General features: G+C 47.6%; 1 protein-coding gene across 2 annotated transcripts in view; it reads right to left on the reverse strand.

Moving 5' to 3' along the window:
- Window positions 1-19701, reverse strand: part of LOC144147627 (NCK-interacting protein with SH3 domain-like) — a 45043-nt gene extending 25342 nt beyond the window's left edge. Inside the window, exons 1-9 of one of the 2 annotated variants that reach the window (XM_077679575.1) lie at window positions 19390-19701; window positions 19006-19124; window positions 17517-17560; window positions 15584-15819; window positions 10915-11049; window positions 10508-10669; window positions 10333-10419; window positions 8209-8347; window positions 7254-7334 (exon numbers count right to left, since the gene is read on the reverse strand). In XM_077679575.1, the coding sequence (XP_077535701.1) occupies window positions 7254-7334; window positions 8209-8347; window positions 10333-10419; window positions 10508-10669; window positions 10915-11049; window positions 15584-15819; window positions 17517-17560; window positions 19006-19124; window positions 19390-19578 (1192 nt within the window). In that variant the 5' untranslated portion in view covers window positions 19579-19701. Of the gene's footprint in view, window positions 1-7253; window positions 7335-8208; window positions 8348-10332; window positions 10420-10507; window positions 10670-10914; window positions 11050-15583; window positions 15820-17516; window positions 17561-18987; window positions 19125-19389 lie in introns of both variants that reach the window. The other variant, XM_077679574.1, reaches the window with a different exon arrangement.
- Between the last annotated feature and the right edge of the window lie 4795 nt (window positions 19702-24496).

Here is a 24496-nt window from a genome sequence, read left to right on the forward strand (position 1 = left end):
GAGAGTGCGATCACATCAAGATCGTGACTGCATCGGGGCAACGCATTCCCGAAGTTTCCAAAATCAGGGTCCTGGGGCTGCTGCTAAACAAGAGCGGCTGCAACGACGAGACCATCAACAAGCTTACCACCAAGGCAATGGAAGCCATCCGGCTCATACACCGAGTCTCGACGCGACGGGCTGGCATGCGTGAAGACAGCCTCGTGCGCCTCGTCCAGTCCTTTGTTCCTTTGTAATCAGTCACATCGCATACGTTGCGGCCTACCTCAACTGGCACGTCACCGACAGGACCAAGATCAACACGCTGATCCGACGGGCTTACAAGACGGCTCTGGGCTTAACGGAAACCACGAGTACGGCTCGGCTCCTGCAGCTCGGCGTCCATAACACCCTAGAGGAAATAGCCGAGGCGCAGCTCACCGCGCAAATGGAGCGCCTCTCTGCCACCAAGACGGGCCGCAGTATCCTGGCGTCCCTAGGTTACAACCCGCGAGCTCCCAGCCGGCAACCGTGCGAGATCAGCGAGGAGGTGCGGGCCCACATCCACGTGGACCCCATCCCGAAGAACGTGCACCCCGAGTACAACCAAGAACGACGGCAGGCGCGGGCCAAGGCCCTCACCAAGCAACACGCCCAAGACCCGCACGGCCGGTACGTAGACGCTTTGGAATACGAACGAGAAGGCTTTGCGGCAGTGGTCGTTGCGGCGGCTACCGGCACCAAGACAACGGCAGCGAGCGTGCGGTGCACAGACGCCACAGACGCCGAGGAGGTTGCCATCGCTCTGGCGATCTCCGAGGCCGAGTGTTGCACCGTGCTCAGCGACTCGAGGAACGCCGTGCGCAACTTTGCCAAGGGGCGAGTGTGCGCGCCGGCGGCCGCCATCATCGGCAAGCTCAAGCTCCAAGACCGCGGCAGCACCATCCGTATCAAGTGGTTCCCGGCTCACGCGGGCGAGTGTACATCCTCACCGAACCACAACGAGACGGCCCATTCGGCGGCGCGAGCGCTTACCCTCCGCTCCCCCGAGAGTGACCGTTCCATGTGGTGGTTTGAAACCAAGGATCGAATGACCAGTTATAGCGAAGTTACCAAGTGTTATCGCCTAGCTCGACGGACAATGCCGCCTCCACACCCGGCACTCAGTCGGGAGGAGGCCGTCATCTTAAGGCAGATACAGACCGGGTCACTTCCCGCCCCGGCAGTGCTACACGTGCTTCACCCAGAACTCTATCCGAGTGGTATGTGCAGTGTTTGTGCAGTGGGTTTGGCGGATCAATGGCACATCATGTGGGACTGCGCCAGGTTCCCGACTGAAGCTACCTCCAGGACATACCCGCCCGAACTTCAAAGTGCAGTGGAGTCTAAAGACAAGGACACTCAACTATGGGCCGTCCAGCAGGTCCGGGGTGTGCTCGAAAAGCACAAGCCTCACGACCCGCCACAAACGGGCCGAACTGGGGTATTGCAGAGTAGGGCATAACCCCGGGTCGACGCTTGGCCAACGTCACGACGAGTTAAACTGACGGTTGCCGGCATTAATAAAGTTATTCCTACCTACCTACCTACCTAGACAGTTCAACTAAGCAGCAACACTAGACCCCCGGAGATACCCTCGTATAGAAACAAAACTGGAAGGCGAACAGCTGGCAGTGTGTAAGGCCGGTTTGAAGCGCTGTCCTCATCAAAACAAGATATCTGGCGACTGGGTGTAATCTTTTGACTTGCATCTGAAGTTCTTATAGCAGAAATCGGGTTAGGGTTCAGTTAAATCAGGAGCAGCATGCTTTGTTCGAGGATCAGTCCCGGACGCTCAAGACGCCATGGCAGGTAGCCTTGAAGTTGGGGAACTGCGCAGTAGCGCTAAATATGAATTTCACGAAGCAGTAACGAAACCGAAACTGTTGTAAATTGTTCGAGAATGGTGCTGGGGTAAGTAGAACTACCACACAACTTAGAACAACGTGCGCAAAAGCAATAAAACTGCCTAAAGTCATAAAGTAGCTTTGCAAACAGGCACTGCTTGACATTTTCAGCCAATTTCTGGGATTATTACTGTCAGAGTGCACACCTGACGATTGAAAATCGTTTGCTGGTTCATCATTCATGCCTTGATAACAAAAAACAAATACTGATGCAGAATAATTACGAGTGGCACACATTCTTCGTTGGTAGCAGTGACGCGCGATGACCACGCCTCTTTTCCACACAGGTGATTCAAACGCGTGACAAAAATCACATTTTTGTTGCAAAAATGAAAACAAGACTGATTTTGAAAGGCCATTTTTTGATCTAACTCCAAACAGCTTTACTTGTTCTAGCAACGCCTGGAACGCTATGAAAAGGTGCTCCGAAAGTATCGTTCGGACGGGTGATCGTGCGCTGCACACTTGGGGCACGTCAGACGTCCGCGGCAGGAGGTTGTACTGTGCCCATACCGTTGGCACTTGTAGCATCAGCGTGGGTTGGGGATGTATGGTCGAACTTCGCAATGCAAGAATCCTGCAGTGACTGACTGGGGAAGAGTGCTCCGATCAAAAGTTGGAGTCACATGCTTCGTGGGTATTTCATTTCCATCACGCCTTATCACTGTTCTCCCGACTACAGTAACCCCTTGGTCACGCATGCCATCTAGGATGTCAGAATCGGTCTCTTTCAAGAGGTCAGGTTCACAAATTACACCTTGTGAGCTGTTTAAGCTTCGGTGTGGAGTAACAGATACTTTGATATGACGCATCTGTCTGACTCATGAGTTTATTGGATTGTTCTTTTGTTTGCACTTCAACGAGAATGTCGCCTGATGTTAGCTTCTTCGCCTTGCAGTTTGTGCCAACTACACTCTCTATGAACTTAGCTGCCAAAAAGACTGATTTACTGGTGATTGGTGCATCTTTCTCAACGGACTGTATTATCAGAAAACGAGGGAAGTTGTCAGATCTTGTAAACAATTGAGCAGAAAGTGGTGGGAAAGCAATTACTTCGGTACGAGCCCTCTTCAGGGCTCGATCGTTTGGTTGGGGGGGTTTAGAATATACCATACGCTATAGTACGAGCCTTACCCTGTTAGCTAGAGAGGTCCCGGAGCTCCCTGCCTGGTAAACAGACAGGGAGCCCATCCGTCGGAGCTTGACCTGGGCTCCGACGGCCACCGTTTGAGGTTTATACCCTTCACCTTAAAGCACATCGTCATGGTTGGTCACAACTTATGTACGGGGGCTCGGGGTGTGCGGTGTCGCCAATACCGTCACCAAGATTGCTCAAGGTGCCCCGTGTGGGGTGGAAGCATTAACTGGTCAGCAGTAGGTATTACTAAGCAGCGGCTAGAGTATTGGTAGAAAAAAAGCAGGGAAGTCGATAAGTGTCATCCCAGCTAGGGGTAGCGGCAGGGCAGAATTAAAAAGAAATCTGAGTTGAGGGCTAACTAAATTTAAATTTATATTACTAAGATAGGCTAGATGGCGCATGCCGTCACCCCGATTCAAAGGGGAGGCCTTTAATCATCATCATCATCATTTTTAAATTGCGAGCCACAGCATTCGTGCTCACGTCTCCGGCTACCATTGAGATTTTTTTGTTAGAATGCGCTTTTAGCATTTCTGTGCGTCTGTAGCGTGATATCAAGTTGCTGCCATCGTTTACAGCATAAGCAACCATGCTGAGCTAAAAGCATATTCTTGCTGCATTTTCTATCCAAAGTGACAAAAAAGTAAATTCTCAAGAAAAAAAGTGGGGGGAGGGTTCATTACGCGACTGGGTTCATTACGCGAGTAAATACGGTATTCATCCACAAATCTGAGCGCCGCGTACTATCATGGGTAGTGATGCTACTAAATTTTAAAGTATCTTTGTTTTTATTTCATGCACTTTTTAATAGAAGGGCTGCATGCTCGTGAGTCACCTTGGTTTTTTTTTTTTTTTCTGGGAATGTGAGCTGCCCCGCAATGGCTAGGATGCTTAGGGACAAAAGATGGCTTATTCAGAAGCTTCACATGAAATTGTAAGGCAGTCACTAGTGTCTAGTAATGAAAGCAAAGCGCTGATTCTGCCTGCTCATGACAAGCTTGACAGATGGCCCCACACAATAACCGACAAGACAATCCCGAGGCAGTTAACCAGCCGCGTGACACAAAACAATTTTTTTAACTTCTTACCATTGGGAATGATTATGGAATGATTGTAAAAAAAATCACTCTATTTTTACTTATCACAACTGTTTTGATAAGCTGTTAAAGTTTGGTATTTGCACCCCTCTTTTACAAAGACTGTCAAAAAAATTTGATTTCTACTATACTGGTATTTCTAAAACTGAACCATAAATTAGCTCCAAATGTCATCAGGGTAGTTTCAACAGGTGAAAATGACTTGAATTAGCTATGCTTATTGCCCGTATTTTTTGCAATAATGCAATTCTGGACAAGTTAAGCTTGGAAAGAGTTGATTGACTGTAGGGCTTAACTCTTTCACTCCAGCGCCATAGGTAATCGGAAGCCGGCTTCCGATGATTTCAAATCTCCCGCAAAATCTAAAACCCGCGCTCTACAGACAACTATCGCCATCTGGTGTGTTCATTGGCAACTTCTCTTTCAGTTTTGGTTTCGTTTGTTTATGTGTCGCGTGTGGTGGTGGTGTAGCAAGAGAAATTTGAACCGAAGGTAGAGGGGATTAGGAGGAAAATGGCGTCGGGTTCGCGCCGCGCCCCGCACAGTCCGACTGCTGTAGCAAGCACTTCGGCAGCTCCTGCTGTCGATTTTTCTGATTCCAGCAGCAGTGGTGGGTCAAGCAACGATGTGGGATATTAGATTTCAGTTTGGATGACGAAGCTCCGGTTCAGGTGCCTCGCACTTCAACATGCGCTGGCAGGTAATTTCGTTGCGACTCCGCGCTGTATTTATAAACAAAACGTGCTTCTTATCTGACGACTGCGGTTTTACTTTTGTGTTTAGGGTCTCGACAACGTACGGCCAGGATATGCTGGCAAATGCACCGCGCTGTATCGCGCTATCACCTTCAAGATAACCTGGCACTTGTGTCAGATTAGCGCTGCAGGGCGATGCGCGACGTTTCTCGAGAGCGCTGGATTTTTTTTCTTGTTTTTTACCACCGAACTGAAAAGGATTTTGTGCGAGAACACAAAAGAGTATGCTTGGATGCACATTTTACAGAAACTCACTCACCCTTCAGTGCCTTCGCGGCGTGGCACAGCCGTCAGTTCCGCTAGGTTGACGGACCCTCAATAATCCAAAACTTGGTGTACACTGTTGATTTATATATTAAAGGGGCACTGACACAAAATTTTGAAGGCGAGATAACTTCGGAGATAGACTGGTGGGACCACAGATACATCATCTGCAAAATATCAGCGGCGAATACAGCCTAGAGCATATTTAAAATCAATTTTAAAGTGTGCGAAACGCAACCGAGCAGACAGCAGAGGACCACGCGCAATCGACATCCCGAGGATATTGTGTAAATAAACAACGTCCAAACACGTCACGAGCTTGTGTTTGCCGCTTCCGCACTGCCGGCGTTTTTCGCCGGCTCGCCCGGCTCGCCGCTCCAATCGGAGGGCCGGAGGGCGGAGCTTCTGCTCTCGAGAACGAACGACCCGATCGTTGGCGGCGGTGGCGGAGGCGCCGTGATTTCGTCAGCTCATCGGGCAGCTGGCCGCGACCAAAGTTCTACAGCGATTCCAGGCACTCTGTTTCTATTACTGTTTATTACCACTGGATGCGAAAACGCGCCGGAGGCACGAAAAGCCCACTGAGCTAGCCGCACGGTCGCTGTGCAGGCGGCGGCCACGGCCGCGAAGTGGCCCAGGCCGGCGCAGGTAGCTCGAGTGATAGCTTGTTACCGCTGCACGAAATTGTCCCCAAGTCCCGACCATGGTGGCTTACATGAGAAAGGAGTTAATGATGCGATGGCGGGTTGCATTAAAAATTGTCATCTGCACCGCTCACGAGAGCGGCACTCGAATATCCGCCGTAGTGCTAAGCCGAACACATCTGTAGGCAGACCTGTAGGCAGACCGGCCGGCTGCTCCCAGCGCGCGTCTTGCCACCCACCGTCTCGAGCGTCGCACGTCGTTCTTTAGCCGCGGTAGCATTTGCACTCGCAGCGCCTGCGTCACATCCACGGTCGCTTTTTAATTAAGCGCCTCACGAGATCAGTACGTGGGGGCATTCGCAGAAACTGCCGTCGATGCGGATTCGACAGTGCTACGGCGGCTCTGCTCTGTGATATCCCTCCGACGGTCACGTGGTCAGCTTTGTTCACACAAAATCCACAAAATCCATCATTTCGTGGCACTCGCCGAAACCGAAACTGCGACTGGCCGCATTGAAAATGTCTCTAATTAAACAACCGTCGCAAGCTGAAGCAAATGAGGTTTCTACAGGTTATAAGTAGGTCACTAGCTACTTATCGCAACAAAAAAAAACAAGATGCAAAATTTTTGTGTCAGTGCCCCTTTAAATCATTGCAAAGGAACGCAGGAACAATTTGTAGATCTTAAAGTTCCTGAAATAATTTTTAGTCTCGGTAAAATTACCGATTTGTGTTTTTCGTATACTTTACTTGGGGGCTTTTTTCTGATTACTTGACGAATAAACTGTAAGTAATCGTGCATTTCACAAAACTGCTGATATGTGTTTGTAAGAGCAATCTATAAGCTACAATTTCATGCATAGCAAGGCTAAGTGTGACTAGTAGCTCGAGAAAAAAAACGTCTTGTGGAAGCACTCAAAATCGACGCAACGCAGGCGATGAGGCACGCCGTAGTGGAGGGCTCCGGATTAATTTTGACCACCTAGGCATTTTTAACGTGTGCCAAAATCTCGTACACACAGGCATTTTTGCTTTTCACCTCCATCAGAAAAGCGGCCGCCGTGACTGAGAATCCAGCCCGTGTCCTCATATGGAAAGAGCTAAACCAACTCCATTTGAACAGTAGTAGGATAGTGTGACTAGTTGAAATGCCAGGCCTAACTCAAGCTACATGAGCAAAGCGACAAGCCAGTGCAAAAAGCAGGCAATGTTATGGCCTCGGCTACCTATGGGGCTGGGCTCTGCGCCTAACCTTGCATCAGGCGTTGCGCAAACAATCGGCCACATGTTTCAATGTTTCCTTCAAACAGCAGACCACACAGCACATATGCCACTGACTGTGATGAAGCCACTGCGTTCTAATACCTTCAGTGAGCATGTGCAACTTAACAACACAAGGAAATGCCAAAGGGAGAAAAAAGGAGACACACCATAGACACTGTTGGGTGGCTTTTCTCCAGTAGAGAAGATCACTGTCAGCAGCAGGGCTGTGTACTTCATCCGCTCAATGTCTGCAACAACCAGGTCAAAGCCAGAAAAATATCAGGGACAAAGCGCTGGCTTTTTTCTATTAGGCTGAGCTCCTCAGCCTTCAAATTCTTTTCCTATTATCGCAAAACGATACAAAATATCACCCCCTAACAGCGTCCTAACAGCACACATTTTTGGAAACACACATTTTGGAATTGTGCATGGCATATTAATTGCAAATATTTTAAGTACCTTTTGTGATAAGCGTGGGGGGGTCTGGGAATAAAACTGCACAGTACTTTGCTGACAAAATATGCTGCATAGAAAATGGGCCACACATAATCGTCCAGTCTCAATGCACCCAATGATGCACTGCTCACCCAAGAATACAAGCATGGTGCAGCTAAACCAACCAACCTGGTATATTTTCTCTGACAAGGCCTCACAAGTACAACAATTTCTTGCAAAGGCTTTTTTCTTCTCACACAATTATGGCAAACACAGTTGTCCGTACAATGTAAAGGTGCTCAAACTTTTTCATACGCGCTGCTTTTGCATGTCATTTACCAACATGGTAGAGCACTAGCACACCGAGAAAACATGAAACGCTCACAGCAGCTACAAAAATGACTGGCTACAAAAGCTAAGCCTGACAGATCAGTTTACTATACGCCCCGCCAAACTGCTTTTTTACTAAACACATCTTCATGTTTAGAACAACCCCTGGGATGCCTACAGTTGGCTCCACACCATAGTCTTGGCGCTCTTTGGCCCCGCAATGATAAGAGTGGCGCTCACTGCTCGTCCACGGCATGGCCTTCACTCATGAAGGCCAGGCTCGACATGCTTCCTTCACCCGGTGAATTTTTATCGCAGCATGCACAGCCACGACATGTCAAGCAAAGGCCCCCTGACCGTCCGAGTTGCTCTGTAGATCCCGTGCCAGCTCCATGGGCAGCACCGAGTGCAGCAACAGCGAGACCACCTGCAAGTCCAGCTCGCACAACGTCAGGAACACCCGCAGCATCCAGACCCGCAGCGAGGCTCGGGGTTCCTGCACATCACCACCACCACCGAGCTCAGGCGCGGCCCACACTTGACGGGCCTTGCACGCTACATCATAGGTAAACCTCTGGCAGGCAAACCACACCACGGAGGTCATTATGCGATGCTGAAGCGATGTTCAATGGGCTGGAAATTAAATTTGGGCGAGCCCTGAACACAGCTGCGAATGAGCCAGCAGTAGGGCATTGAGAGCCCACACCTTTTCTCGCCTCACCCATTTTCACCACCAAGGTCATTCAGCAGTCATTCAGTGTTTGTGTGTATGTGTGCGTGAGTGTTTGTGACTAAACTATGTATGAAATGAGTATGGCACTACTGGAAGTGCTGTATACGTTGATGTGGAGAGTCTGTAGTTTAAATTACGAGAATGGTCATATGGTAGTTGATGTTGACAATGGTTGAAGCGAGAAGGCACCTGGAACCACCTCTATGCACGCTCTGCGTGTGAAGCTCTTTGCGCGCACGAGGGAACTTTTAACACACCCCTCAATACTGAGAGGCTGTGAGGTTATGTGCCATACAAGACGGGTTTAAGGAATCCAATAAAGTCTACGCTCGTTACAGCGGATCCGGCAACAACGGATTCCAGTTACACAACAAACCATTTCTGTTGGTTTGTTTGGTCTCCATGCATTTTAAGTGGAGTCCACTCCGCTCATAACGGACCCGGCTAGAGCAGACTATCGGCTACAACAGGCAAAATTTTAGGCGAAAATTGGTTCGACTGAATGTTTATAGCGGGCTTCAGTGGGCCGGCACCTGATATGCTTTTTCTGTGTTTACTTTGGCAAGAAAACTATGTCTGGCAACAGTGTTGGCATCCGGGTCGTTGGCGTAGCCAAGCCAAGTCAGTGCCAGTGGCCTTGGCTTTTTTTTTTTTTTTTTTTGTGCGACCAGCAGCATGAGCGGCAGGGTAGCTGATCTCACTGTCGGATAAGTTAAGCGTAATTAACACTGTTGAACATGGGGAAAAACAGGCCGACATCGCCAGAAGTACAGGCCTGTCTAAGCAGATGGTCCGCTCAACTGTGAAGAACAAGTCCGCTGCCGATAAACGCGATTCCGGTGAGATTGAACAGCGCTATCGAATACGCGAAGTGGTGCACGCAGAGTCGAGTCTGCCCTCGTCACAGCTTTTTTATGCAATATAGAACTCTGGTTCAGTGAAGTTCGGTCTTTATTATTCCCATGCATGCATCGTTCCCATAACGTTCGGTGAATAAAGTAAGAAATGCCTCAAGTATTGATTCCCATTGATTCCCATCCATAGTGTGCAATCTGCCGGTGGCCGGGTGCAGTCCAACTGGTCTAACTTTCAATTTCACAGCTGTCCATCAGATTATTTCGTATCAGCTGTTTAAATGACGACCAGACTAAAATAATAAAAACTGTGAAAGCTCCCTTAGGGGAACGTCAGGCAGCGATCCGATCTGTTTGATGAACGGTTTCGGGTAAACCTGCCTCTTCACGAAGGGATTTAAAAGAGCCTAGCTAATTCTGATGGCTACGACTGATTTTATAGCTGGTTGATGATTGCTCCTACTTATATTCTTGCTTTATTTCCTCAGCTTATCACACATTTGACTGCATGTGCTAGGCCTTTTCCAAGTGCCGGTGTTAAGCTTTGGAAAAGGTTTTTAGGTGATTATTTGCCCTAGCGCGAACACTGTGCACAGGGGCTGCAGGCGTGTAGAAAGAACAAAGTGTCTGTACTACGTATATTCAATATCGATCGAAGTACCCACTTTTGCGCTCATACCCCCCCCGGTCAGATACTGAATACTTTGGCTACAGCAGACGTTTTTTTTTTCTCCCGGATTAAGAGGGTCTGTTGTAATGGGTGTAGACTGTACCCGCAAGATTAGTTAAAAGACGCCTGTTTGTGAACACTGGTTGGTCAGCTAAAAGCAGTGAGGGATGTAGTGGAATTTTGCAAGTTCAAAATTCAGGGAAGTGTCGCCATCAGGTACTTGCCATTTGATAATAGAGGGCCAAGTTTGAGACGCAGCCATATTCATCAGCTTGCACAACGGAACGGGAGACTCGAGGGTCAGCATCAACCTACGTAACGTGCAGAGAGAAGAAGAGCAAAATATCAAGGGCAAGCACACAAAAACGAGTAAGCTGCAATCATAAAGGTGGAGCATACCAAGATGGTGTAGAGTTCTTCCAGAAGGCCTAAGATGGGTGCCTCATCTTCGTGAATAGGCCAGCTGCGCTGCTGGTCATCGTTCTTGCAGTGCCACAGCCGCCGAAAGATGAGCTGCAGCCGATCCCCGTCCTGGCTGGCCACCAGGGGCTTCTCGCACTCCTGCACGAGCACAGCAGCATTTCAAGCCACATGTACACACTACACATGAAAAACCACAAGGGCGATGGCAGCAACAAAATAAAGTTTGTTTACGCAGCTGAGAAACCAATGCGCATGGTCCGAGTTTGTGTTTTCATTCAAAACATCATTTTGTGTTGCCCTCTGCGTCCCTTTACACTGCAGAGAATTAGACAAGTACTTTTCTTCATGCTTCATGACAAACGACTGGATAATAAAGCAGAGACCTCCGCTTTGAGCACACTGTCGAGAAGGCCTTCCCAAGGACAGGCGGAGCTTGGCAAGGAGGCAGAGAGGCAGCGCAGGACAGCTAGCACGGCCACACGTGACAGGCTGTGGCTGAGCTGCGTTTGGCTTCGAACCTGCACGCACGCAAGGGACAGGTCATCAGGAAGGCAGAGCAACACACAAGGCATGGTCCCAGCATGGCCAAGCTCAATATAAAGCCCACAGGTGATGCAACAAAATACAGTAAAAAGTGGAACACAAAAACAACTAAGATTTGTGTGATCCCTACAGCATCTGATGCAAGCTTGCTGAGACAACATCTCACAATTAGTGATTTAGCGTTTCTTCATGGAGTGCACCTTTCTAATGCAGGCCCCACGCCAGGAAAACCTGAAGAGACAAAAAATCGTGCAATGCAGCTACCTCAAATGCACCAACTCAATTCTAAAAAATTTGCGGTAAGCTGTCAATGCACTGCACTTGCAAAATTTGACTGCTATGCATCACCATACCGGCCAGGTTTGCCGGGATGGCATTAGGGAGATCTTACCAGGCGGGGGGGTGGGGGGGGAGGGGGGGGTAGTAACAACAACAGAATGGGTAACTTTCCACACATTTTTTTATTTACTTGCGAGATAGCAGGAAATGAACTGTTTCTTTGCCCAAACTACCCACAAGCTACACCACTTAAATGTTCCCCGTTGCTAAGCCGCCCTTTTCAGAAAGTCCTGGAAATTGAGCGCAATACAAAACAGCAGGAACTGAACTGTTTTGTTGTTTCGTCTAAACTAACAAGCTACACCACTGGAGACTTGCTAAATCTTCAGAACGGCCGTACTCGTGCGTAAATGAAAGTGGTGGTGGCGCTACGTTTCTATAAACAGTAAACTAACAATGGGACGAACAGGTTCATTGTCTGAGCATGGCCGACTACGCTTTTTAAGCACTTCACTGATAATGATGCGAACTGGTGTCGGGTTGGATTGTCAGGTATACCTCCGGCGCATTGTGGCCATACTGGGAAAAGGATTAAGCCGAAACGGGTGCGTTTTCGGGAGATTTTTGTTTTGGTCGTACAATCGTACAAAACCATGAATATTCGGGAGTCTCCCGGAAAATTCGGGAAACCTGGCAGGTATGCATCACCTATCGGTGTTTGGCATTTGCTTAAGTAGCCACAAAACAGGACCACATCTTGCATCTTTGTTGTTTTTTTTTTGCAGTGCCTAGAGTTACAACATCACCCAAAATCGAAGACTAAAGTTACGTCCGACGGAACTTTAAGCCAGTTACGTCCGACGTAACCCAAAGTTGAAAACTAAAGTTACGTCCGACGGAACTTTAAACCAGCCGCAGAGTTACGTCCGACGGAACCCAGAATTGAAAGCTAAAGTTACGTCCAGCGGAACTTTAAGCCAGTGTCTTGAGTTACGCCGGGCTTAACCTGTCCAACGTAAGTGACAATTAAAGAAGGGTTTGTCGGACGTTTGCCGACCTCGAAAATCTTACAGTACATCGGAATAAAGTCCCTTCTCCGATGAAAGGACTTTACATCGGACCTACTCGATGCCCAGAGGCTAAAGAAAGGCACGGCGGGCTTAGCCGGTGGATGACTGTACAGGCCCGTCGGATGCGCCCGCAGGTGTATCCTGAGGTTGAGCTATGTGGTTCCCGCTAGAAATGCAAATCCGGTGCCACGGAGGTAGAGCCTCCCGTGTGATCTCATGCGATTTACATCGGACGAGATTACAGTCGGGATATTGGTCGCTTGAGTGTTCGTCTTGTCACGCCTCTGTTCATTGATTTGATTGATTGTAGGGTTTAACGCGCCGACGCAACGCAGGCGATGAGGCGCGCCGTAGTGGAGGGCTCCGGATTAATTTTGACCACCTGGGGATCTTTAACGTGCGCCGAAATCTCGTACACACGGGCATTTTTGCTTTTCCCCTCCATCAGAAAAGCGGCCGCCGCGGCCGGGAATCGAACCCGCGACCTCGTGCTCAGCAGCGCAACGCCTTAGCCACTGAGCCACCGCGGCGGGTCAAGCCTCTGTTCAAAATGCGATCCAGTCTGGCTTCGTGGCGACAAGGTACCACCTCGCGCTCGTGAACTGAAGTCCTAGGTTCGAATCCCCCCTTTTTCCTTTTTTTTTTTTTGAGACAATGACTATTGCTATGCATTTCTGCATCATGTTTAGAATATGGACGGCAGTGGTACGTATTGCGCTGCTTTCATTACACGAAGCACTGCACGATCACTCGATTTTTGGAAGCTGATGTGGAGAGGTACCATTTAGCTTATGGTCCACACAGCGTAAAAAAAAACATGGTTTAAATTTCAGGAACTTAGGACAGGCTCGCCATAAACTCGTTACAAAAGAGGAACGAAAGTTAAATTTGTTACAGTGCACACAGAGTGAATGTTTCACAGTTGTGGGTTGTCGATGAAACACTGTTTCGGCTGGTCAAGGAAGGACAGGCTTGATTAAAGCAACACAGACATAGATCACAAGCTACAGATGGGTCCTCTTTTTTTCACACCGCATGCGGGGGAAAACTTACGAGTGGCGGCTGGCACCTAGGAAGGTTCATCTTATCAAAATGATAGAAAAATGCATAGCAATGGTCATATCGTCTCATGAAAAAAAAAAGAAAGACGGAAAGAAAACCAGGGGGATTCGACGCTAGGACTTGTGTTCACGAGCGTGAGGCAGTTCCTCGCCGCCACGAGGCCAGGTGGGATCGCACCAACAGACGCCCAACAAGACGAACAATCGAGCGACCAAGGCAACTACATAGCACAACCTCAGGAGACACCTGCGGACGGGTCTGCACTGTCAGTCCGCCATACCTTTCTTTAGCCTCTGGGCATCGAGTATGTCTGACGTATCTTTAACCGCTGGGGTCGAGATACGTCCGGCATACCTTTAACTTTCATTTCCGTCGGACGTTACTTCAATAGCATTTACAGGTTAAGCCGGACATAACTCGAGACACTGGCTTAAAGTTCCGTCGGACGTAACTTTAGTTTTCAATTCTGGGTTCCGTCGGACGTAACTCTACACACTGCCTTAAAGTTCCGTCGGGCGTAACTTTAGTTTTTGATTTTGGGTTACGTCGGACGTAACTCTAGACACTGCATTTTTTTTGTTTTTGTTTTTTTTTTTGTTTTTTTTTTTTAAGGGGGGGATCTCTAAGGGAAATTAATCTAACCACATCTTTGCACAGGACAGACCTTCCTTATCACGCTGGCATAAAAAATCTTGTAGAGTTTTTGCCTAATTAGTTAGTTAACCTTTGCTGTTTATTGATTGCTTCCCAACACGCCAGGAGGTGCATCAGGAGTGCTTCTCTCAGGACCGCAGCGGTAAAGCGCTGAGATAGCGTGCAGGCTTACATCCGAGAGCCTGGCCTGCCAGCCCTGGTCACTCCGCTCACTGCACAAGATGCAACGTCCCTTCCCCCTGGCCATAATGCCTGCGCCTCTCTCAAATTAGGTTTCAAAAGCGCCAGGTTTAACTTGTTGCTTGCAGCAGGTTTACTTACATTTCAGGTGTCATATTCCATACTCTGTACCTTCCAGTCTTTTTAGTCAGACTATATGGAAATACTGTAAAATACCACGATAGCCCACCCGAAAAAGGCAGCCAATATGGCAAAAATAAGGGGATGGGCTACTCTTCAGTGAAACCCGCCGCGGTGGCTCAGTGGCTAAGGCGTTGCGCTGCTGAGCACGAGGTCGCGGGTTCGATTCCCGGCCGCGGCGGCCGCTTTTCTGATGGAGGCGAAAAGCAAAAACGCCCGTGTGTACGAGCTTTCGGCGCACGTTAAAGATCCCCAGGTGGTCTAAATTAACCCGGAGCCCTCCACTACGGCGCGCCTCATCGCCTGCGTTGCGTCGGCGCGTTAAACCCCTCAATCAATCAATACTCTTCAGTGAAAAATAAGAAAAGGCTGAAGGTGCATGAAGAAGAGAAATTCACACCCCATTCCAGGGTGGGTTATTTTTCAGAGGTGGAGCATCTCTTGGGATTTTACAGTAGGGGTTTTCAAGAGGTTGAAATTTTTACTGCAGCTAGCCCTAAAAAAAAAAAAAAAAAAAAAAAGACGAAAGACATTGGTACTGTGTTACCACAGGAAAAACTTAACACTGAAAAGGCTAATATAGAGCATATATACCTATATAATCAGCAGTAGGTTACCTCGGCCAACAAAAAGAATGATGCACAACCAACATGTACTTCGGTGCTAAATTAAATAACAAGGTGGAAATCCGGAGTAGTACCATGCGCCGTGACAAAAGCATAGATCACCTTGACCAGCCATCGAAAGAAGTGTGATAGGCATAACTTAGGGACAGGAAACGAGTCTCACATATGAACAAATTTGTGTTTTTCACCCGTGGAATTCCTTGAAAAGTCCCCCTACTGAAATACTTCCCGATTGGTAGGCACCCTGGGCACACAGCGAAAAAAGGAAGCCCTCGGAGCTTTCTTTTTCCACATTTTAGTTGCCCACCAATCATTCCCATTACAGACCTCCCTTCCCTCGACTTTCTCCCCTAAACGCTTAAACGATGTCTCAGCAAACGTGAGGCCATAGCAGCGTCACATGTGCGCAAACTAGACAGGTGGCACGCCGCAGAGCGCAGTGAGCAGACTGAACTCGCCTGTTCAATCAGTTCAGCAGCTAAGGTGGGCAGGTGGGCCTCATCCACAGCAGCAGTAAGGGAAGCGGACCGCTTGCTGGCTTGGCTGGGCAGCTCCGTACCCAAGGAGCAAAGGTCAGCACCAGCCAGGTTTTCCGATATCCAGTCAGAGTTGATTCGCGAGTATTCTTCCTGCAGGAAGTCACTGGGAGACTGGTGGCCCAAGGCAGTCTCTCGGGGCGTGTCTCGCAAAGGCCCTAAAATGAGAACACCAGTCAACATCAGACTGGCAACCTCTTGGAGGGCATTGAACTGGCTCATGTTTCACCGCAGGTGGCCTGCCGGGCATTAAAAACGAGAAAAAGAAAAGAAGCGCTCGTTTGGTTTGGAGGATGCGACTGGCTGGCGCTGGCTATGCAATGCGCTGAAGCAAGCTTTTGCAAGGAAGTGAGCTGGGCAAAAAGACAAACAATGCTGGCAGAAGCTGCCAGCAGCCCAAAATTGATGATTTTTGGCCTTGATTCTCGCAAAAGATCGAAAGCTTGTTTGATGAAAAGATGGTTTCTCGTTTCTCAAAGAAATGCTCCGCTAAACTGGGTTTAATTAAGAAGTGCACCAAAGAGGCATTGAAAGTACAGACATTAGAATGGTTTATCAAGATCACGTTACAACTGCTATTTCGCTAAAGTGGATTCATTATAAGTAGTCTCCAGTGTACCACTGAGCTGACAGTGTCTTCAATATGTAATTAATATTTCTTTTGTTGAACCTTGCGCTACATGTCCTACAGTCTGCCAAATATGCCCGCTTCAAAAGCATTTTTCGCCCATGACTGCCTTTATGAGATTGCTTCGTCAACCCTAACGCAGACATTTTTCAGGTCATCGCCCCAAAATTCTAGCATTCACTACCCACACAACATTTTACCGTTCATTTCTGCGATTCACAATGACCAAATGAAATCACCTTCTTGAACCATTAATACTAATTCATGATAAGAATTTGGTCAAAACTGATCGGCTTGCCTCCTTTTCTAATGCCTCGGAAATGCGCATTCTTTAGGCCCTTGTATTCATGTACATTAGTGTATAACTCCAATAACTGTTAGTTCAAGTCCTTTTGTGGCTATGTTCTATTAATAGTTCCTACAGGTATCAAATATTGTGCGAATCCTTTGTCCCACTTCCCCATAAAACTAAAACGTCTAACGGGCCTTGAGGATATTGAGAATAAACAAACTCTTCACAGTGTACAATCACTTTCGATGACTTGTCTAGGTTCCAACAGACCCTTGGGCATGGAGGGTCAGAGTCGCCCGTTACCAGCCGAATGATGCCACTGTAATATGCACTCCTAAAGGTAACAATTAACACTTATGGGGTGCTTCTGTCTGATTCAAAAGCACGTGGTAGTGGATGGTACAAAAAGCCTGCCATGTTACTGTATGTGTACTGTAAGCCTTTGTATGGCACAACTTTGGGTAATCCTTTTTATAATAGTGTTCCAATGGTAGACCAAAAAAGGACAAGGAACTGCTTAGTCAGCCTTTGGGCAAGAGCAGATTGCAAATTTGCTAATAGTTTAACCAAGAGAAATACTTAGCTATTTTCAAACGGTTGTACAGCTATCACATTGTTTCCTTTTCTAAACAAGCTGGGATGACTGAAAAAAATGTGAGTGAAACGGACTGCCTGTTCTACTACATTTTTTAATGTGATCAACTTGCTGATCGTGCTGCAATGTTTTATGATTTCCAATTGAAATGCAATCCCTTTTAACCCTTTTACTGTACTTTCTGCACCTTCACTTCCGTAAACACAACCCATTACAGTAAATTTAATTCTGATACACTGCACAACACTGCAAAATGCTGGAATCCAGACTTCTTAAATGAACCCCCCCCCCCCCCTCCCCCCCCCAAAAAAAACAGTTTGCTAGAAATCAAAATACTGACCTTCACACGTATTTCGTAAGCTCTCTTTCAGGTGATGCAGACGTCTGGAAAGCATCAAGAATTTGAATTAGGGAAAGTGTCTCCTGCGTTTTATTTTGTTGCTAATAAAGCAAGTCTCTGCAACATGACACACCTCAACACTAGCACTCGTCTTTCTCGCACATTACTGACCTGCTCATCTGTTGCTTAGTCCCATAACTTTTAGGCAGTGGTTGCTTTGCCATCAGCCAGCCCCATACACCCAGTAGGCCTCTTGCTGGCCCTGTCCCTTGATTGGCGTAGTGAAGCCATCTCTATGCGTCAAGTGTCAACGTTCCGCTGCATGCTGATTTGTCTCCCCAGCATAACCATGCGGCTGAACTGCCCGAATATTTTGCCCCCTTGCAAACCATTGGCTGTTGCACTGTGTGGATTACGCGACCAACGCAGCCTCGTAAGCAGTCAATGAAGTGCCGGAAATTAGTGGGTCCCAGAAACTACTTGACATCAACAAAGTGCTAGGCCCCTGCACTGTGGAGCCCAATTTGCTATTGGTAAAGTGGTCGTGGCAAGCAGCCTTTTTGGGCAGCCTGAATATCACCTGTGCATTCAACCTTGCAGTAATACTTTGTGATGTTGGAGAAATAAGGAAAGCCGAGCTAGTTGCTAAGGTTGCCTTTTTAACAGCGCTTAGAAAACAAGGCCACAGGAAGACCTGTTTCACCCATCTTCCTGTGTGCCCATCTTCTCAGAGCTGTTTAAAATGCAACGCTGGAGAAGCAGCAAGAGCGTGGCCCTAACCACACTACTGCATTGTGCATTCAGACTCAACCTCATTTACTTAATGCAACAGCATTTCTGGGCCCCTGTGGCAATGCAAAGTACATGTGAACACCAGACACAGGCACAGCACGCTACTGTGCTTAAAAACCGTGTTGGGGCTAATAAGCTGAATGTCTGGACTACACCATGTGTTTTGACAATGTGAAGCAGTCAGAAAGACATTGCTGAAATGAACATACTGGAAAACGGTGCAAAAAAAGGACTGTGAAAAAGACCAACACGAGCGCTGACACACACTGGGGTTTTCCCTGTCTTCGCGTTGTTCAGTTCCAACCAACTAACCCGACATGGTACTTTAGTATGATCCATTTCGTCCACAGTGGGTCCTTTCCCGCTCAGTGTTCTTCAAAACACATCAGTGTGCGTCAGTGGTCGCATTCGTCTTTTTCAGAGTCCCACCTTCACGCTGTTTTCCAGTATGTTCAGTTCCCACCAGCTAGCCCAACATATTAATTTAGCAACATACATTTTTAAAGCACCTCAGCACATGCTAAGTCGCACACATACTCTAATGGCGAACTGTGGAAGTAAATTAAGCAGGAGTGTGTGCGAAGTTCTAAGTGCACGAACAAGATGTTGCGCCAAGCTAGAACGAATCAGCCAGACAACAGCTAAAGCATGAGAGAAAGAAGTGTGAAGGGGAACTTACAAAAGAGCATTACTGTACCTAAGGGCTTTCCTCTGCAAGCTCATGAAACTTGTGTTTCCTTCATCTAGACTGGAAGTGCTGTTTTGAAGCGCTTCAAGGGCCTTCTCCACAAGCTCCAGGAACTCTTCCCGCTCGCTCTGCGGATTTCGAGCAACCAAAGTCAGTACAAAACTGCCGTCGACCACCATGCTAAACTACGCAAGCGACACGAAAGTAAGGACACATGTACCGTGTGTTCAATAACTAATTAAAAACAGCCAGCTAGACTGCCACCAGAACAGCACCTATACGGCATGAATGCGACAAAAAAATGACGCACACTCTTAGCAAAGTGAAAAATACCAAGTAGAGTCAAATATGGCACTGGAATAAAAGGCAGGTTCACAAACAAAAAACACTTGCCTCTTCCCGCAGGATGTAAGTGACGGGAACAAAGCCAGCTATACCCTTTTCGCTCACAGCATAATACCAGTTCGGGTCCTTGCATAGTTGCTCAATTACAATAAACTTTTCGTCTTGCTTGAAGCTTAATAGCCGCTTGTCTTTGCTGTCAAAATCGTACAAAGACTTCGCTTGATAGGCAGACGCCATTGCATCTGATTAACAGGGTTGAGCATTTCGCCGGCGATGGCTTACCCCGTTTAAATTGTGCTCACTTTCTTAAATTCTCAAAAACAGTTTCAGTTTTTCTAAGTTACAACATTAATTAAAGAAACAAATCAGAAAACAAGATAAGCTATTGCAAAATCACAGCTGAACTGAATCCACTAACCACCATCGAATAGTTTCAGTTTCGGTATCAGTTTTCAGGCGCACAAAAAAGAGCTTCGCTCGATCTCGGCTCGCTCGGACAGGGAAAAAGCCTACAGATTACAACGCCTGAGCTATTTTTCTGGGTTATCTATTTTGCACAAAAATATTGCATGAAACGAACGAATGCGGACTGTATTTCGTTTTGTGCCATGGCGTTTTCGATGCATTGTGCTTCATGTGATATCAGCACAAAATCATCAAAATTTGTTTTCAGTGCACATTTCTGCAGTTGTATGGGATTTATTTATTTTATGCGAGAATTTATTGAACGATTACAAATAGGGCTATTTGGGCTATCTACTGTTTCCTTGGCGGCAGAGTCCCCGGTGCTTGAAGGAAATTTACGCGACGATAAATCGGCTTTTTTTTTTTTTTTAGTGCTAGCAAAAAATTAAGCCATGGCTGGCGAGGTTCTTTAAAAGAAATTGAAAGCGCTAAAGCAACGAAACACAAGCGCGGAGTCTGTTCGTACGCGACTCTTTCTTGTTTTCTGTTTTTTTGTTTGAACGTTTTTTAACCAACCAAACGAGCTCAAGCCAAGCCAAGTTTTTTCGTAGCGTAGGCAATATGGCGACGTTCGTATTCGTAGTTATCATCATCCATGGTTATCATAGAGTTAATACTACTGGTATTTATTCGCAAGGGAATCTTGGCCGCAGTCCGACCTGTCGTGGTAGAACGCGCCGTTTCGGACACGTGCTTCTCTTGTGTACTGAATGGGTGGTGGTGAAAACATTTATTGTGCTCATTTGTTAGCCGAAGAGCAGCCTCGATGAGTGGGGTCCTCAGGACGCTATCCGGCGGGCCCGCTCTTATCAGCCGTTGCTGGTCTTGCGGGGCAGTCCTGGACCGAGCAGCCTCCCAAGAGGAGAGGGTGGGGATGCCCGTCTGGTGGACGCGGACACGGCGGACACTCCCATACAGAGTGGTACCGGGTGGGAATGGGCTCTTGCAAGGCGGGCAGTTAGCGTATTGGGTGGGAAAGAAGAGGATCAGCCGTTGCTGGTCTTGCGGGGCAGTCCTGGACAGAGCAGCCTCCCAAGAGGAGAGGGTGGGGATGCCCGTCTGGTGGACGCGGACACTCCCATACAGAGTGGTAGAGGGTGGGAATGGGCTCTTGCAAGGCGGGCAGTTGTTAGCTATTGGGTGGGAAAGAAGAGGTGTTTGTGGTGTAAGTTTGGGAACGTGTGTGTCTGGAGCTGCCGCCATGACGTGGCGTCGGCGCGGGATAGGGAGTGGTTGGGTGGAGGTAGTGTTTTTCTTTGTGTGCGGTAGTAGGCGAGTGTGAGTGTATAGTTGAGAGGTTCGTGGGATGGGATGATGGAAGCTGATGTCTTGGAGTCACCCTGGATCTGTCTGTCCGTTTCCTCTGACGCCCGGTGGGTCATTTCTCGGGCGAACGTGTGTGCGTGCTCATTTCCAGAAAGGGAGGCATGGCCAGGGGTCCAGATGATTCGAATGAAGGGAAGCTTGGATGGATCGGAGTGTCGAAGAATGTTGTTTGCTTGGATGGAGAGGATTCCAGAAGAATATGCACGGCAGGCGGCTTGCAAGTCTGTTATAATTGCCCAGGTATCGTCGTCATCAGCTTCCGCTAGTCGGGTGGTGGTGATGTGGGACACAGCCAATGCTATGGCTGTTTCCTCGGCCACCCTGATGGAATCGGTGCGTACAGAGCAAGTTGTTTGCGCATTGCCAGCAATTTTAGAGGCCACTGCCACCTTAGCGTTAGGGTTGGCTGGGTAACTGGCTGCATCGGTGTAAATCACATGTGGGTCATGGCTGTACTGGCGGGCTAGCGCTTCGGCTTGGGCGCAGCATCTGCTCTGGTTGGTCTCTGCGTGCATGTTCTTGGGGAGCGGGGCAACTTCTTAACGTGCACGAAGGATAAAGGCGAGAGCCACAGGGTTTGGTGGGAGAGGTGACGACGGCGCGGAGTATCCTAGGCGGGCGAGCACGTGACAACTGGTGCGGGTGGTACTAAGGTGCTTGAAGACGAAGAGACGCTACTTGCATCATTTATTGTGTAAAGGTGAATCCAGTTTTGGAATGCCATCGTAATAATAATGGCTTGCACTGACGTCAGCGTAGCTGCCATGTTTATGACCCACAAGCACGGCGAAAGGCTACACACGGATCTGGTGCTCTTATCTTTCCTAGCGCTAAAAAAGCTGGAAGTGGGTCACAAGAAAGGGTTGTGATGATGTCATGTGTAAGCTATCTTATAGATCAAGATACATTGAAATACGAAGAACGGATCCCGTGCTTTCAGTACATGCTGTGCATTCTGGCGACGGATCACGTATGCGCAGTTGGAATAAGTTACGAGTTTGTGTCCAGCCTTGACATGGAAAGAGCATCGTTCGAAGTGTGAGCATTTTGGTTTAGCTCACTGCTGTGCTTCGCGCCGCTTCATGCTATCGTTATCTAACCGTTGTCTTCCTGTGCAGTCACTGAGAAAACCGTAGCATGAACCAGGCACGGCGGTGAGACAAGTCGCAATGCTCACACGCCGAATGGTCTTTCCACATCAAGGTTGGACACGAACTCTCGTGAACCAGGATACGCAGCATGAAATGGAAGCTGTGCGCTCTGTTGTTCGTATTTCAGTGTATCTTGATAGTACCCTAGGGGGTACAGGACGCCAGAAAATTACATTGCTAAAGACAAAAAACAGCAGGGGAAGATGCAGGGCTGAAACAGTAACGGGCAAATAAAGTACATCCGAGTGCACCATGTGTATCGTGCATGGCATGCTGTTCTAGCTGGAGGCACATGCCACTGCCGTAACCCACCTAGTAACTAATTTCAGCTGAGACCAGCTAGAACTGATCCCAGCTGGACCAGCAGAAACTAGCTAATGTTTTCTCTTGGGCTACAACAGGTGGAAGTACTGAGTTACCTAATGGCTGCCAACTAAGGAGCAGAGTGAGAAGTGTATGTGGGACAGGTTTTTAATCCTGCAAAAGGCCAATAATGATGTTGGTGACTCTTTTGTCACGATGATTCAGAGGCACCTCTTTTTAAGGTCTGTCTGTGCTGCAAGCACGGTTTTTTGTTGTCCTCATCTTGCATGTTTTTTATCTTGTGGCACGTTGCCAAAAGTGCACCGAAATTACAGCAGTGTGTTAGATGCAGTAGGTTACTGCCTGGCCATGTGAGTTTTGCAGCAAACCTTCGATCGCAACTTTAAGTTCTACTCATCATTGTAATTAACAAATTATACAAGCAAAAAAGTAAGAAGGTCCACTGCCTTCCAAACATTCTCTGGTTAACCAGAGCTTGAAATGGGGCTAGTTGGTTTCTTACTCGGAACATTGCTGGCGCTAGACGGGACAATGACGACGAATTGTAATTCGTCGTCCTTGTCCCGCCTAGCGCCAGCAATGTTCCGAGATTCTCTGGTTGCGTATCAGTGACGCCTTGCAACACGACGGTGTAAACAAGACTTTGCCACTGGCTAAAAGCATTAATACTACCTAGTCTCAGCCTCGTGTGATGTACAAAGTCTTTACAATATTGTAAACAATTAGCGGCTGTAAACAGGAAATTTCTCAAGATCGTGGCTGGTCTTGCTCTATCTAAATGGAAAGAAAATTATGTCGAACTTTCGCAATGCTGGACAGTGAACGTGCAACTTGGGCGAGAATATAAGGTATTCTAGTTTAGTTGCAACCAAGTTTAACCTCCTTGGTTGCAACAGAATTTTCTTGAAAGTGTGTAAAAGTTAGAAACATCCCACTATTCACGAGTTCTCGCGAATTTCGGCAGTTACCATGAAATGCAGTCATGTTGCAAAATTAGCATAATTAACAAAAATGTCCCATTATATTTCTAATTGCTGGCTTTCAAAAAACATGTTTATATAAAGAAATTTGAGCCACTAATAATTAAAGCCAGTTCTGCTTTACAAAAACCCTGAATCTTGCTAGCAGTGAGAGATATGTGCCCGCAAATTTCACCCTCAGATATATCATTTCCGGTTATATTCCGCATGTACACCTGTCACTTGTGAAATAATATTTCATACCATGTGGAACAGCAATGTATTTGAGAGCCACCTTTGTGGCGGCCCACTCTTACCCAAGTCTACCTACAGTTGGTCGTTTAGCTTCTTCTTTCCCTAAGACTCGTAGCACCTTACTGTCCGTGTCTTCCAAGTAAAATCATTTCACCAACACTCGCACAACCTTGTTGTTTCACATTTTTGGTCACAACATTGTTCACGGGGTTTTTACTAAGTGTACTTTTCGGTACATTTTTGGTGGCTCATTTCTCCCCGGATTATGTTAGACTGTGTTGAGGTTGATGCATTTTAATATCAATGCTTTCCCAGGGCCTCCACAATGTTGCTTATGTTCGATGGCCTAGATGTAGTGTGTGCATGCAAACCATCTTTCCTTGACGACGGAAAATAAAATGTTTACAGCTTCAGCCGCTCATGGGAAATCCAGGCAACATCACGCTGTCGCAGCCACTTAACCGTGATAACCCGCTAGAAAGTGTTATCATGGCAATTGTGCCATGGTAGCTATTTCCTTCGTTGGTTCACATCCAATATTGTGCGACGCAAACTCAGCAGCAGTGAACCATGAGCATTACAATAGTAACCAACCGCGTGTATCGGCGCGTGATAGCTTATCATGGACTGTGGTTGTGGGTTGTGCTTACTCCAACATTGCGCCTATTTATTACA

This window comes from Haemaphysalis longicornis, unplaced genomic scaffold (assembly GCF_048455015.1).
Source record: "Haemaphysalis longicornis isolate Haplotype H1 unplaced genomic scaffold, Haemaphysalis longicornis Haplotype H1 scaffold_1, whole genome shotgun sequence".
NCBI lineage: Eukaryota > Metazoa > Arthropoda > Arachnida > Ixodida > Ixodidae > Haemaphysalis > Haemaphysalis longicornis.